Raw genomic sequence first — 17,245 nt, 5'->3', positions numbered from 1 at the left:
TCTATGGTTCTGAGTGTTTAGCAACTGTGTTTGGGAGCCCCCAGGATCGGGGGTCCGGGGCGGACCGCCCTGTCCGCCCCAACCCCTTAGTCCGCTCGAGATATGATGTTATTTAATATTTTTTTTATAAATCTATAGATTATTATAAATAATAATATATATTTTTATTTGTAATAAACCATTGAATAGAATAGAATAATTTTTATCCTTACTAGTCCTTACTAATATTATAAATCCGAATGTAACTCTGTCTGTCTGTCTGGTTGTCTCTTCTTCACGCCTAAACCACTGAACCGATTTTAATGAAATTTTGTATAAAGATAGTCTAAGACCCGAGAAAGGACATAGCATAGTTTTTATCCCGAAAATTCCACGGGAACTAGGGATGGCGATCTAAGATCGATTAATCGGAGGATCGATCTTTTGGACCAAAAAAATCTATTATTTTAATCGATATTAGTAAGGATTGAATCGTAAACTATGCATTTGATCAAGTGATGATCTTTAGCAAAGTTGTCCATGAGCCCACGAAGGTTTCAGGGTTGGTACGACCAATTTTCGCCAGACGGCGCCACTGTCATTTCAATGAAGGTACGAATTTTCAGTTTTGTGTATGTTAGTATGTCATATTATTTTCTTTTAAACGCGGGCGAAGCCGCGGGCAAAAAGTAGTAAGTTTTATAAGTAAGAATAACTATAAGTAATAATAAGTAAAAATCACTAAATAAACGTAGTAAATAAATATTTTCTAGGTGGATGACCGCTGCTTCCGATTAATTGCTTCTAAAATTTTGCGTGTTGCAAGGTTACAATAGATTATATGTTTCAACTTTGAACTCTTATAATAATTTTAAATGGTTTTAATACTTCTATTTATTTTCGATAGAAAATGACCCTTGCTACTCATAAACGTTTTCGACAAAATTCATATAGAAAAAGGTTATTATCTTAAGGCCCATTACGGATGCGTTGTCGTTCCAGTTGCTGTGATAGCGAGGTTCATATCCCAGGCACGCACCTTTGATTGTTTAAAATTATGTGCTTATTAGAAATTAATTATCACTTGCTTACGTGAAGTTCACCAATACGCAGAGCTGGATTAACCCTGTATGGGCCTGTAGGCAATACAATTTTCGGGCCCCTATTCTTTACCTACTCTGACTGACTAAATAATGTTTTTTTTTTGCCTTCTACCCACATTCCTGAATACAATTCCCGATATAGGCATGGAAGACGTCCTAAGGGCGGGTTCAGACATACGCAGGCTCTATGCGTGCTCAACGCGGGTTGGCTGCGTGTTAGTACGGAGTCTGCAGTGGGCCCCTGTCGATCCTGGGCCCCTAGGCAGTTGCCTACTCTGCCTTAATGTTAATCCGGCTCTGCCAATACGCACTTGGCCGGCGCGGTGAACAACGGCTTAATGCTTCTCATTATGAGAGGAGTCCCGTGCCCAGCAGAGGGACAGTAATGGGTTGATGATCATAATGCTGACGACGTCATTCCAGGGAACTAAAATGATCGCCTCAAATTCAGGTCAGATGGCTTCTCTTTTATATTCATCTAATGGTCATTCTAAGGAAACGCAAGAAGTGCTTCATTATGGGAAATGGTACTATGGTGGTGTGTGTGTGTAGGCATGTATCCAAAAATTGTTCTACCATCTTTCAAAAATTTGTATGTGCATGAGGATGCAACAGGATACGAAGTTTGATGATGATAACCCCCAAAACGCTTTCAGGATGGACAGACGAGTGGAGAGTATAGTAGTAGCTACTATTCGCAACCCTATTAAGGTAAATTAGTGAATGCAGATTTTTGAAATGGATTGATTTCTTGTCGGACTATGAGTTATTTATAATGCCAAACAAACTTTTAAATCATTTCATTATAATCGTATATTTTCCGGAAATATACTCCCAATTTATTTTGAAAATATTAGAATGCTGAATAGCGCCATCTAGTAAATCAGTAAGAATCGTTTTGTTGCACAAACACGTGAAACTTTATATAATTACTTATTAGCTGGATAGATGGCGTTGGTTCCTATCAATGTTAACGTAAGCTTATCACCGCTATTATATTGGTACGATAGTTTGCTTTCCATCTACATCTTTTAGATTTAAGTATTACTGAGACAACGACTAATTACTCGTAATTAATTATTATCCAGCATATAACAATGAATTGCAAATAATTTTTCGTCTATATGTAGCGACATCTAGTGAAGTATTAACAAGTTATTTTGTACTGCGTACGTTCATTGAAGAGTTACATCCGTTTCATATAGATGACATTAGTAGTAGCCTTATCTAATTATTTTTCATATAGTGAACCATGAGTGGATTAACAGAATTTATTCAAAATTAGCCTTCTAAAATAAAGTAAGTTAAAACTTTTTTTGACGTATTGATATGTGGCATAGTTATGTATTTGAAACATTATTCTTAAATAATATTATTGTCAAATTGATATAGAAATCGGACACTTTATTTACATTTCATCAACTGATCCATCTGTTACCAAATATAAATAAGACTGATGTTCTAAATGACGCTGATTAACATCACTGGTAAAAATACATGCATCATTAACCGCTATGTCCAAGTCTACTATATAGTCCAATATTTGCCTGATCAGTGAAACATATATTATATAAGTGTAACTGGGAAAAATGGAAATAGGTTTTTCCGAAGCTCAACATACTCGTATTAGAATTAGTAGTACCTACCTAGAAGATACATTCGTCGTTGATTCTTGGCATTTCTTGGTTATTTTCGATAAATCTAGTTAGTAGAATAATTATTGTTCAATATTTTTTTTTTTTTTTTTTTTTTTTTTTCCTTGTATAAAGTACCGAATGAATAATAAGGTACTTTATATTTATTACAATCTAGCCTACTATAAGACTAATGAGTAATTTTACGCTAACTTAAACTGCTAAATAATCATATAATGAAGGCGGCGTCCTCTGACACTGCACTTCTTTGTCTTATCACATAAAGGAGTAGACACATTGTTCTTGTGTTCTATAATGTTCACTTATCACTTCTTCACTAACACTACACTGTGTCATGTCACTAACTCAAACGGTTTAGTCCTTTTGAGTCTTCTCACTAAGTCCGTCGTATCGAGGAGCTGGATCGCCTCGATATTGACGTGATGGTGAAGTCTTTTTTGATGGCCTTCAGCATAAGTGCTAATCACTTTTTTAACAAGGTCTACTTGAAGGTCCCGATGTAGATCTTCGTTTCTTACATACCAAGGTGCATTTGCAATACCCCTAAGTACTTTATTTTGGAACGTTTGTATGATATTTAAATTACTTTTTTTGGTACAGCCCCAGAGTTGAATACCATATGTCCATACAGGCATTAGGACTTGTTTATATAGCAATATTTTATTGTATATAGACAGCGAGGAATGTTTCCCAAGCAGCCAATGCATAGCTCTGTATTTGAGCTCCAGCTCGTCACGTTTTTTCTTGACGTGAGCTCTCCAGCGCAGCTTCGCATCAAGGGTCATGCCAAGATATTTGGCTGTGTTTGCGTATGGAATGGGTGTGTTGTTAATATATATAGGTTGATAATTAGGATGCCTATTTGTAAAATCAATGTGCACTGATTTGGTTTCATTGAGTTTCATTCGCCACTTCTTCGTCCAATTGATTACTTTGTTGATAGCTACTTGGCAATTCTCCGCTGCTTCAGCGTGATCATTCCCTACAGCTATAATTGCAGTATCATCAGCAAAAGTTGCGAAGATGTTATTTTCTGTTTCTGGAATGTCACAGGTGTATAAGAGGTACAGGACCGGCCCCAATACACTGCCTTGTGGTACGCCAGCATTTATTTGCTTGAGATCTGAGTATGCTTCTCCTTGTCTCACTCGGAAAGCTCTGTTTGAAATATAAGATATTAATATTTCTGAGAATTGCTTTGGTAGCATTGCTCTTAGCTTCAATATCAAGCCTTCATGCCAAACTTTATCGAAGGCTTGCGCTACATCTAAAAATACTGCAGAGCAGATTTTCTTCTCTTCTAATGATTTTTCTATTGTACTAGAGATCCTATGAATCTGATCTATCGTGGAGTGTTTTTCTCTGAAACCAAACTGGTGATCTGGTATAAAGTTTTTATGTTCTAATATGGGTTTGAGTCGCTTTAACAAGAGCTTCTCAAAGACCTTAGACATTATAGGCAATAGGGAGATAGGCCTGTATGATGCAGCTTCATGTGGCGGTTTACCCGGTTTTGGTATCATTATTACTTCAGCTACCTTCCATAAGTCTGGAACATATTGAATTCTGAATGAAGCATTTATTAGGGAAGTTAACTTGATTACAGCTTTTCTAGGAAGGTTCTTCATAACCTCACCTGTAATCAGGTCGAATCCAGGAGCTTTTTTAGGATTAATGTTGCGTTGTATCTCTGTTGACACTTCTTTTGGGGTCACAAATTTAATATCTAGCTCTGTCTGCTCTATACAGTGACTACTATAATCACTATATTCTCCTTCATTTGGTTGGAAGATTTTTTCTAGATGAAGGGCAAAATGAGAAGCTTTTTGCATATCATCAATTATCCATTTTCCATACTTATCTTTAATTGGGGGAATTTGCTTGATAGGTCGTTTCAAACCTTTGGTTGCTTTCCACAGTGAGTAGTCTGTGCTGCGATCATTGTTTAAGCTTGATAAATAGGTTTTTAGGGTATCGTTATTAAATTGATTAATTTTTCTCCTAAGTGTTTTTGTGAGGTTGTTCAGATGTTTTTTGTCTTCGGGAGACCTCGTTTGGTGCCACCTTCTCCTTTGTCGCCGTTTTTCCTTTATAAGGACAAGTATTTCCCTTGTATACGTTGGACGTGTGACTCTCACTCTAGCTTGTGGTGTATTTTTCCAGGCTGAATGTTGGATAATTTTAACAAATCCACCCACTTCTTCGTCTATTTGTTCGGGAGTTTTAAGTGGAACGTGCAAGTTTATATTACGTGTGAGATCCACCTTAAAACTTTCCCAATCTGTATGCTTATTCACTAGGCCGAGCTGGCTATTTCGATGTACAAAGCTTTGATGCAGTGTTAGTATGATTGGCGAATGGTCCGAGCTCATATCGTATGAACCCTCAACGCTCATGAGACTTCCTGATATTTTTTTATATATAAAGAAATCTATCAGGTCAGGAACTTTATTAGGATCAGTTGGCCAGTATGTAGGTTGTCCTGTTGATATAACTTCACATTTCAAGTGTTTCAAGGCATTGAATAATTCTTTGCCTTTAGGAGTTGTTAACCTCGAACCCCAATAGACATTCTTGGCATTAAAATCACCACCCAAGATGAATTTTTCGTTAAATTTATTTAAAAATTGTATGTACTTCTCTTTTTTTATTGAATATCTAGGTGGGCAATAAATTGCTGCAATAGTTATATGGTAGTCCTTAGTTTCGACACCAATAGCCACTGATTGGATATCATGTTCTTCGTGTTTAAATTGTTCATAATGAAACAGATTATCTTTGATAATAACAGCACTTCCACCTCTAGCACAATTGTCTGGATGGATTGCGTGATATATTGCATATCCTTTGAATTTTATGTGTGACTGTGAGGTGAAATGTGTTTCCGAAATTAAGCAGATATCTATATTTTTTGTGTCTAGGACTACTTGAAGTTCGCTCTGATGTTGCTGTAGTCCGTTGGCGTTCCATGTCATTATCTTTAGTATGCGACCCATTATAATTTATTACTATGTTTAATAATATTTTTCTCTAGTTTATTAAGCCGTTCGTTAAATGTAGTCATAAACTTTAGAATTTGACCTAATTTATCATCAGTTTCTTTACTCTTATTTGAGGTTGATTGTTGTTGTACCTTCTTGTTAGCTGCTGCTGCTTGAGCATAAGATTTATTATTGTTTTTTTGGTTTATTTCAAAAGTGTTTTTTTTCTCAGTAGCTTCTGGATTTCTTTGTTCTGAAATTGTTTGACGGTTTTCAGGGTTTGTTAGTTTCTTTTGGCTTTTATTTTTCATCTTTTGCATCTCTTTTGCTACGATACAACCTCTATAACTCGCGGGATGAGCTTCACCACAGTGGATACATTTAGCTTTAGCGTCTGACGGTTTTTGACAGTCCGTGGTAAGATGTTTGCCAGTGCATTTGACACATCTTGGTTCTCTTGCGCAGTATTTATGTGTATGACCATAGTTTTGGCACCTCTTACATTGAGGAATTAACTTTGGAGTTTTCAGTGGTTCTATTTCTACTTTGCAACCTAAAATGGATTTTATATTGTACACATTACTTATATTTTCTTCATGTTTAAAGGTAAGCATAAACATATTAAGTGGTTCTTTGTTCTTCCATCTTAACTTGTTTGTAGCTTCCACAATCTTGTATCCTTTTTCTAATAAGTCTTCCACTATTCTTGTAGGTTCGCATGTATGGTGTAATTTTTTAGCAATGACTCGTATTGGCCTCTCGCGTTTGTTTTCAAACGAGTGCCAGAGTATTTTGTTCTCTGACAGATTTTTTGTCAGTGTCCTGTAGCTGTCTTCATTGCTTGTATTAATCTTTACTGTTTCCTTACTCAACATTTTAACGTTGAATGTGTTACCAACATGTTGAGTCAGGAAATCGTAGAATGTCTGGTAGTTTTTTATGCCATCCACTATAATGGGTGGTGGTGGGGGTAGTTTTTTAGGTTTTTCTCTTTCGGGCTCCTTTTTCTCACCGGAGTCTTGTTCTATTGAAGTGGGTGATGTCGCTAATTTCCTCTTTTTTCTGCTTTTTTGTCTAATCCACTCCGTTTCTTTCGCAAGATCTTCCTCATCAGTAGTGTATGTTACCGAACGAGTAGGCTGCTCATTGGGAGTATTCTCATTCCTCGTGGTATTTTTTTCTGCTTTTAGCTCTGCGATTTCTTGCTGTAATTGGGCTATTTGACTCTTAAAGTCGTTAATTATACCTTCAAGATTTTCTCTCTCAGCTTTTTCTTTCATATATGCTTCATAGAGCATATGTTCCGTTTCTGTTTTTAATTTTATAGGGGATTGCTTAGCCATACTTACGACAAGTGTAGCTGCACCTTAATATTATAAATAAAATAATCGGTTATAACACCTTGCACTTTAACTGGGTCATCGCACGAACGCGGCGCGGCCGGCGGCGCGGCGACAATGTTATGATTCGTATGCACTTTCTGCTCTTAATTGGAGCACGCGAGCGACACGACTGATTTTGACGGAAATCAGACAATCACTGAATTGTTCAATATGAAAGTAGATATTGAATTATAACATTATGTTGATGTTGTCATACGGTACCTACAAATAATTGTACCTATATCTTTTTTTATAATATACGAGTAGCAGACGAGCATGCAGTCCACCTAATGGTAAGTGGCTACTGCCGCCCATGTACGTCTGTAATCAACCCCGGATAGGAGTAGATATTCCTACCTGAGGTGCGCCACAGATGCGCCGCTACCCCTGAGGACTAAGATGGAACGCCTCGGAAAAGTATGTCTCCCTTACCACACCTTTGAAAACAGAACACTGCAGCGCTTAACACTGCTGTCATAACAGCAGTGTTAAGCGCTGCAGTGTTCTGTTATGCCTCATAAGGCAGAAATAGGTGTGCCGGTGGTGCCGCCGGAGTCGAACCACAAAGGGTTCTACCACCTTCGAAACTTATTCGGCACTTTACAATAAAAATGATACTTAACGTTGTGTAATTTTGTAACATGTGTGTTTCAATTAATCACGATGGGACCCTGATTTTGCTCATTGAGAGGGTTACTCTTCGAATTTCGTTCCCTCGCATTTAACAGATGGGTTAAACGTTTAACGAAATTATAAAGGACACTACAAAAAATATAGGGCAAACGCATAAACTCCATTTTTTGACATCTGTTTAAAATAATGTGATAAAATATAGTGGGGCAATGCTGCATACGTTTTTTGGTAATAACTTTTCAGTTTAAAAAGCCACACTTAAGTTCTTAAGCTCGATGTAATTATAAGTAAATTGTTGTAATATTTATCTTTTATTATTTGTGTTCTATTTGTTTTTACTACTCTACTAAAATAATTATATTTATTTATTTACATGTAAGTATTTTGTTAATTAAACTTTGAAGGTGGTTCCTTTGTGGCTTGAGGCTTGTTGGCTCCAGTGGCACCACCGCCATACCTATGTCTGCCTAAAAACGCTAGTGTTAAGCGCTGATGTGTTCCGGTTTCATGGGTGTGGAGACGGAGACAGGGGAAACGCGACGTCAGTGGCCGACCTGAGGTAGGCCCTTAATCTTATTTGGTTGATTACAGATGTCCATGGGCAGCAGAATCATTAGGTGGAATGAAGTGTGTGTGTGCAAAATGTAGAATGAACTTCCTCCTGATGTATGCCCTCAGGACTATGACATGGGGCTCTTCAAGAGGGGTGTAAAAAGAACTCTCCTTCAAAGCCGGCGATGCTTTGGCGTCTCCTCTGGTGTTGCAAATGTCCATAGGCGACTGTGACTGCTTTCCATCAGGTAGCCCGTCTGCCTTATCGTTAGGTTAAATATATCTATAAAAAGTTAGATAATATTCTTATAGTGAAATCCGAGGATGGCCGTGGCCGTAGACGGATAAATAACATTATAAAAAGACGTTGTGGGCGGATCGCAAATAAATAAAATGATTTTTGACTCTTACTAGTGACCCACTGTAAGCAAATGATAGCCAGGTGTTACAGGACTACGAGTACGTATCGTTCTATGTGCCTATTTGTTCCCGAAATGGGGTTTTAATCCATCAAATATTTATCCAGTGATTGATGTGACGTGCGGCCGGCAGGACCGGGTTGTACTTAATAAACGAGAAAAATGTATCAAATATTCACATCCCACGTTATTCTATCATATCGCGCTTAAATTCAGAGGAAATAATTGGAGATTTGGATATGAAATAAATTTAAATCTAATAATTGTGATTTCTTTGTTTTCGATTTGGATTACATAAAATATTTTTTAAATATTCGAATCTATTATAAATATTGGACGGCATAAGAACGCACTGCTGATTTTTCGATGTCACTAATTCTGTATTTGATTAAATTAATGTACATTTGTTTAACAAGGTGAAGTAAACGAGTTTCGAAAACATTTATATACCTGAGAATTCTTCATAACGATCCCAAACTCTTAAAGTGATCGCACTTTTAAAGTGTTAATAGCCCTTTATGCCGTAGAGCCGTGGTCAAAAGCTACATAATTATATATAGGTACTTATATGTTTGGAGCGTAAATTGCTCCCCCCAGGACAGAGCCCGATGGAAGGGCATCGCGTTAGGAGGACTCCGGTTGTGTTCCGTTGGAGATCCCGGAGTTCTCCACCAAACGCTGAGGACGGCCACCGGGGGGGTTTAGTGCGGTAAAAATCCATAACCCGGCGTCACTCCCATGGCGTCGGATACCTTTTGAAGGTTTCCCCCTCGTCAACAAAAAAAAAGGTACTTATATGTTTACGGAGGTTCTAATGGACAAGTAGAACAACGCAGATGTTATAAGTTTGCGTTGAAGGATTAGATGCCTATTGCCTACCTAATTAGATCGTGGTACAGAAATTGTATTATTTTCCGTAATGGATGGCTGCAGCCAGCTGATTGATGGCTCTACACGAACGGATGGATGATAAAGGCGTAGGTCAAAGAAACGAGGCCTTACAATAAGAGGCCATAAAATAGGCGTATCAAAATTTTTTTTGCAAAATATAACATAAATATTTAAAAAATATAGGAAGAATTACTTCTAAATTTTTTTTCAGTATAAGCGAAGATCCGATGAGAACAGTTTTAACTCAAATAGAAATCAAACAATAAATAGATAAAGAGAATAGTGTAAAAAACGAAGGGTGGCTACCCTATTAAAATGCAACACGTGTTCCTAAGAGGGGTGGGCTGGATTAAATAAATCCTGATTGCATTAGCGACACTTGTTCGTCCGGGCGTCTGTCAATAGATGCACTGGGCCAGTTGGCCACGTTTCTATGATAATGGTTATTACTTTTAAATGGTCAACTTGATATTTCGGAATAAATTCTTTGCGTAGGAATAAAAAATACGTATGTACGAGTGCATTACAAATGTTGTTTGTGCAATGCAGAGATAGCCTGATGGTTGAAACTTGGACTTTCAATTGAAGTTCCAATCTCAGGCACGCATCTCAGATTTTTCAAAGTTGAAACGGTGAAAGACTATCGTGAGAAAGCCTGAAAGTTCTGAAAAAAGTTTTCATATATGTGTGTTCAATCGAACTAGGTCAGTGCGATGAACTATGGTCTAAGACCTCTCTTACTCAGAGAAGAGACCCGTTCAGTCCGTGAGACCCAACAGTGGGACAGAAATGGATTGACGATGAAAATTGTGAAGAGTTAAATATAATTAATACAGTAAAATACGTCTTTTAAATGAAACATAACCTTACATGTACTATGTAGTAAGTAAGTTCGGATCGGATTACTGTTCGAACAAAAAACATGCTACTTGTTCAGTTTTTGCTCATACTATTTTTTATCGGAAATATCGAATGTAAGTGACTGGAATAGTATAAAGGTGGTCTGAAGTGGTTGAAGAGCATTTATTTATTGTATGTTATGTTATTGGTTTATTATTTGATTGTTGTCACATAATTAGTTCATTTTTAATATAATCTACAGCTAAAATATTTGATGGCATCCAATAGAAAAAAACTACGTAATGCAACAAAAAGCCAACATCACATGGTGTTCCAAGGCGGTCACCCATCCAAATACTGACCGCGCCCGACGTTGCTTAACTTCGGTGAACGGACGAGAACCGGTGTATTCAACGTGGTATGGACTTTTGTAAACACGCCCAAGCCCATTAACAGCTATAATCGACCCCTGATAAGGTAGACTCCGACCTGAGGACATCCACACAAGCGCCGCTACACCTTAGTTGGGTCGCCTCGGAAAATTAAGTCTTCACCATCTTCAAACTAGAACATATCAGCACATAAAAACTACTGTTATTAGGCAGAAAAAGCTGGCGCTTGTGCCACTACGCCGTTTTTTTAAGATATGGGTTGGAAATTCACTTATGAGTTATGACACTATAAAATTAATGGCAGTGAAACGAAAGAAAAGCATTTAATAAATGTTGTTCCGTTTTGTAATACTTAGCTACGTATGTTCAATTTTACATAGATGAATACTCTAGAGTTTCCTTTGTACATTTTTACGCAGTCATAACTAACTGTCGTCTGCGGAATTTAAACGAGCAATATTTGGAGAGCTGATTCAATTTCCTTACTGTGTTCCGAGTTCCGACCAAATATTTCTACGTATTTACATTTTATTCCGCGTATGTTACGATATCGGGAATATCGAGCCTTTGTTTGTTTTCCTTATATGAATGATGCGGCTTTCTTGCCGTGAAAATATACACTTGTGATATGTTATGCCACGCGACTGGGATGAAAGATTTCGAGCACACATTTAGCGGTTCTATATAATTTAAAGTTGTTTATTTTAAGATATTCGTGTAGGAATAATCAGTTCTGTAATATCTAATCCTTAAACAATGATCATTTTATTATACGAGTAGTTTTCTTCTAGAACGCTACTCACCAACATTAAGATCGGCTCTTTGTAAAATATTTATAAAACATTGAAGTACCTACGCATTATATTAGATATACAAATTTATTAAACCTCTCTACATCGTTACTGATGTAGTTGTAATGTAATGTAACGGTCGAACAATAATATAATTTTCATAACTCCGGGAGTAATAGATATTTAGCTACCCAAAACCATCTTAACTGTTTTTTTCATTATTACTGATAAATTAACTTGTAAAGTTCATCGACATCATTCACGAAAGAATGGGGATAAAATCATAAATCTGATACCCTATTTAATTTTGCACACATCTATTACGATATAGTAGACTCTACGACGTCAGCTTAAACCTTTTTATTTAACCCTTTTACCTACAAATATTTGTATTTGTAGATTGAAAGATTTCGTTCAGAGTTACGCAAAACGGATTCCGAGATGAACAATTTTAGGAAGGCTGAAGTTTGCTTTTACGCCCGTAACTTGCTACAACTTTGACAAGCAAATCTTTTGATGTTTATCTGTAGAATGGGAAAGTAGGTAACGTTGGAGTTCGCAAAAAACCTTATCAACCCTTCCTATTTGTATTCAGGTAGGATATTCAAATATTCGGGTATATTTCGGTCCCTAGGTGAGCATCGTGTCGGCCGTGAAAAACTTAAAATATTTACATTGTACGATCTTACGGAACGCGGTTATTTCTGTGTAGAGTCCGAATGACCTCGGCCAGTTCCTGTGTTCGCAATGGAGTAATCATCTTACCGGTTTAGAGGTTTTAATTCGGCTAAGTGTGTCAATCGTCTATGATACTGTTGACATGATGAATGTAGGAAGAAAAGTTTGCTATATTGATAACACAAGACCGGAAGAGGAAAATTAAGAAGCGTTAAATATGACCTACATTTAACGCATCTCAAGTTCGTGTTGTATAAATGTGTCGTAAAATACAAAAAGAAAATAATACAATTGTCTGTATCAAGAGCATGTTTCTCAGCGTGAGGAAGGTTAAGGCTATAGTCAATCGCTGGCCATGTATTGGCCAATAACAACCACATATGTATGAGATTAAATGGGAAATTTTTAAGACGGTTTTTATGAGAGCAAGTGACAATTAATCTTAGCAACTCTTAAAATTGATATAACTTATATTAAGTGCAGTTCTAATTAAGAGGAGGGGTTGATAACTAAAGCTTAGTAAAAACGCAATTGTCCTATAATCTCTACCTTATCTATATTCTCGGAAATAGCAAAATATTCCTTACGCTTTAGTTATTTATATGGAACCTTTGTCAACATTAAATATAGACGGAGCTCGGCATTACAGTAAGAGTCGTTTTTTCCTCTTTGAGCGATCATGAGGATTTTTATCCAATATCCTCTACTGTTTGGTATTTCTTATTTCAAAGAAAGTAGCTGGACAGAGGGATAATTTAATGGTGACAGATATATGTCCGTTTGATACATTTCTCATGTTATTTGAGAAATGTTGGTCTAAACGGTATATTGTTGGGTTGGATTATATTAAATTGGATATTTGTTTTTGCACCACATATACGATCCGTATCAGAACTTTTAAAAGAAAAATGAATATTTAACTTTATTATTTAAAGTTCGCGGTCTGCGTGGCGTAGCTGTAGAACAGGGCTACGGTAACCCCTGCCTGTCCTAAGAAGCGACTAAAAGGGGGCTTCCGGGGTTGCCGGCGCCAAAAGTGGGAGCTCGAACCGTCCGGCAAGCAACCCCGGGAAGGACAGCGGCTTGTGTGGTCGCATGCCGTAGTAAACATTAGGTGTGCGGAAGGAGCGTAAAGTGCTCTTCCCAGGGCAGAGACCGGAGCGTCGTGCTCGGAGGACTCCGGTTGTGTTCTATCGGAGATCCCGGAGTTCTCCACCAAGCGCTCAGAACGGCCACCGGGGGGGGGTTTAGTTAGTGCGGTAAAAATCCCACATAACCCGGCGTCGCTCCCACGTCGTCGGTTACCTTTTGAAGGTTTCCCCCTCGAAAACAAAAAAAAAGGTACCTACACTTGAATGATGAATCTAGGGGCATGGCAGTGCTTTCGCCACGTCGAGCAAAAGCAAAAAAGCCATTGTAACAATTTTTTTCGAAGCCACTATTATGGATCTGGGTGTTTTGATTATGAACATCGACTTGGGAAACAGCAGGGGTATTAACTTGATTAGTTTAACGAATTTGAACTTGAATTTCTATTTACTTATATTATTATTTTTAATCCCTATCTCTTATCAGTAATAGGAGCTCTACACGCAACAGATGATAAATCTTTTGAAATTAATTCGGGCGCGCAGATCTTTCAAAACAATTGCCGCGCCGTAATGGACCAAAATAACCCGATCTTAACTTCGACAGGGTTTCAACTGTACAATAAATTGATACGAGAAACGATTCGATGGTACAGTTAGCCAAAAGTTAGTTTTTGGAACTCTATCGTAATAACGCGCGAGTGCAACGAAATGCACCTCGAGATGTAATAGCTACGGTATTTCTGTCCCTGTTTCTCGTTAGTAAATTGTTGGTGTGGGAATGGGTGAGCGCTATCAGGTATCAGCGAGCCGGGGCGCACGCTTGCGTTACTCAGTTAGTGCAGTGCCGTGTGGCGGGTCGGAGGTATTTGTGTCTCGCGTTCCAACTCCGTATTTACAAACTTTATCGTGTTCTGTTTTGATAGTAACACCTTCCATTCAATTGGCGGACGGTGTCGTGTGACTTGGAAATAGTATCGGACATATATTTCGCTCGATTATTTTTGTTGAGTTGTTATTGTTTTAATTTCAGTGCTAGTTAGTGAACAACCTTGTGTTTGTTGATTGACGTGAGTTTTTTCTGCGAGTTATTTCGGTTATGATGTAACCACCGGAGGTCCGGGGTTCGGTTCCCGTGTCACTGGAATGGGAGCAAGGAGATGAGGAGCTAAAATGCACACTTCAATGATGATGGTGAGTAGGTTTTAGTCTATTTTCAGCTCGCGGCAGAGATTATGTCAACACTTGTGCGAATTCATGTTATTGCATTACATCGTATCTTTGAATGACCAATAATCGTATCACACCGAAATACATTGTGAATGAAAGAAATATATCTTTAAAATAAAGATATACATTAATTAGTAGGTATTAGCAGAATTTTTGTTGAAGAACGTAGTAATAATTAGGTAGGTATCTAGGTATTTAACTAATATTTTATATTGTAGTGCAAAATTGAAATGAGTAAGTTGATCTGTGAATCATCATTGCATGTTCATTATTAGGTAATATTTTAGTCTATAATTATTAATGCTTAATCTTTGAGAAAGGAAAACCAGAGGGACTCTACCTGCTCTACTTTGCAAAAGTGTGGTTTTATTGAAGTTTATTTGAATTATCCTTTAACTGAGGGAAAACCTAACTGGTTTTTACTTTGAATAGGTAATTATATTTTATGGTGTAAATAAATATCAGGTTTTTTTTCAATAAATAAGAGTTTCAGGCACATGATTATTTGTAAATTACAGGCATATTCCACATAAGAACACATATACATTAAAATATTATTATTTTCAGGCTGAATACACTATTTAATCAAAATAGCACTGCTCGGAGGTTTATCAATTTTCATTGACATGATATAATACAGCATTAGCATATTCAAATTAGGTCGTTGTGCGTCGGTACTTAATTAGCATGTTTGAATTAAGTAATTAAACAACTCATTTCTCTTTTGTTTGCTGGTTGTTTGTGCAATCTTTCAATGTGATTTTATAATAAAGCAATACAATGCCAAACAATTGAAGTAAATGTTCTGACTATAGAAATAATTGGTGGCTAAAGAATCATAAGAAAAGGCAGGTTTAAGCTCGGTGGTATAGCGGTTTAAACTCGCCTTAGTTGTTTCTGTGGTTCGAATCTCAATCATTTCTGAGTTTTGAAAGTTATGCGCGTATCTATACATATAAATAAAATTGGAGTGTCTGTTTTTAATTTCATTTAATTTAATTTAATCGCTTTTTACAACATGCATATAAATATACGTACGGTACCTACATACATCAAAATAACATTTTTTTACAATATTTGTCTGTCTGTCTGTTCGTTCCGGCTAATCTCTGAAATGGCTGGACCGATTTTGACGGAACTGTTATTGGCAGGTAGCTGATGTAATTAGGAGTAACTTGGGCTACTTATATTTTATGTTATGTACATTGTTAGATTTCTTTTTAACGCGGGTGAAACCGCGGGGCACAGCTAGTTGTAAATAATTTATCACTTGCGAAAACCTATACATTTGAGAGTTCTTAAAGACAGTTTTAAACGTGTGTGAAGTCTAACAATTCTTAATTGGCCCTCGCAGTGGACTACTCCCGGCAGTAGGTAATGGATTTATGTTTAAAGAATAATTAATGACAATAAAAACTTTTAAGCGTTCGCATTTAATATTATACTAATTATATTTTTTATAGGTACAAGTAATAACAACATTCGTTTTATAATTTTTTATACCTATTTATTTAATTGAAAAATATAATTCACGTGTACCTAATGTAGGTATAAAATTATTGACGTAAATGAAGAATTTTGAAATAAGAGTCCGTTGTTAATGAATTTTTAATTAATTATTAACCCAATTTTGATAATTGGTACTCAACAGTTAAAATTTAATTAACCTTAATTTCTCTTACAAGGTATTACTAAGTATACCTAATCAACACTTAACGTAGTACTCGAATTAAAAATGGCGTAGAAAGTAATTGTAGAGTTCGCATTTAGTCATGCCTACTTTGAAACTCGCTTGTTCCGGTGACTTATTCGCTTTTACTTCCGACCTAACATAAACGCATTAACTATAATAACATTTGACTAACTTTTTGATAAATTTTAGTAACGCTCTTATTAAATAAACTATTGAATCAATTGAAAGTTTTTGTTCCTTGTAAAGGAATTGGAAAGAATTTTGAATTATTTTCTGTTTTACTGTTAATACGAATTTACCATCAATACATCACTATGCAGTGCTGGGAATAGGTCGGACCCTTCTAGTTACTTTATAAGATTACGTACTTGGTGCGTTCCCGGAATTTGGTAATGCTTTCGGTGCTTCTTGTTCACAAATCTATTATATTACATTTCACGAAAGTTTGCGATATTGTTTTCTCGAAAACTTAAGATAAAAGAATACATCGTTATGAACGTGCTATATATATAAGGAACCCTGACCCAGCACTGCGTCTATCTTTTTAAATCTTATTGTGTGTCTGCTGTCGCAGAATTTTAAGAGTGAAGGCCTTCACCCATTTTTCTGGTCAAAAAGACGACGTGGGGTCAATAAGTCTTTATTTCACCTTTTTGTTACTTTTTGAAAACAAGTTTCTGGCTCCGTTTATGTACAATTGGTATGTCTTTTCTTTCGAAAAACAAAAACGAGTAGCAGACGAGCATGCAGTCTACCTGAATATTAAATGGCTACTGCCGACCATGGACATCTGTAATCAACCCCAGATAAGATTAGATATTTCTACCTGAGGTTGGCCACAGATGCGCCGCTACCCCTGAGGACTAAGCTAGAACGCCTCGGAAAAGTATTTCTCCATTACACCTTTTAAACCAGAACACAGCAACGTTTAACACTGC

General features: G+C 36.8%; 1 protein-coding gene and 1 pseudogene across 1 annotated transcript in view; one reads left to right on the top strand and one right to left on the bottom strand.

The window, feature by feature from the left end:
- Positions 1 to 10,748: 10,748 nt before the first annotated feature.
- On the bottom strand, positions 10,749 to 10,867 carry LOC140756307 (uncharacterized; annotated as a pseudogene).
- Positions 10,868 to 14,224: 3,357 nt separating this feature from the next.
- LOC140756089 (uncharacterized) overlaps positions 14,225 to 17,245 on the top strand; it is a 163,672-nt gene continuing 160,651 nt past the window's right edge. The window contains exon 1 of the mRNA XM_073091498.1: positions 14,225 to 14,578. Within this exon, the coding sequence (XP_072947599.1) occupies positions 14,558 to 14,578 (21 nt within the window). The 5' untranslated portion in view covers positions 14,225 to 14,557. The remainder of the gene's footprint in view (positions 14,579 to 17,245) is intronic.

Source organism: Epargyreus clarus, unplaced genomic scaffold (assembly GCF_041222505.1).
Source record: "Epargyreus clarus isolate Ecla_fem2 unplaced genomic scaffold, WU_Ecla_fem_2.2 ptg000034l, whole genome shotgun sequence".
Lineage (NCBI taxonomy): Eukaryota > Metazoa > Arthropoda > Insecta > Lepidoptera > Hesperiidae > Epargyreus > Epargyreus clarus.
The sequence above is the reverse complement of the archived record's forward strand: the minus strand, read 5'-3'. Positions and strand labels throughout refer to the sequence as shown.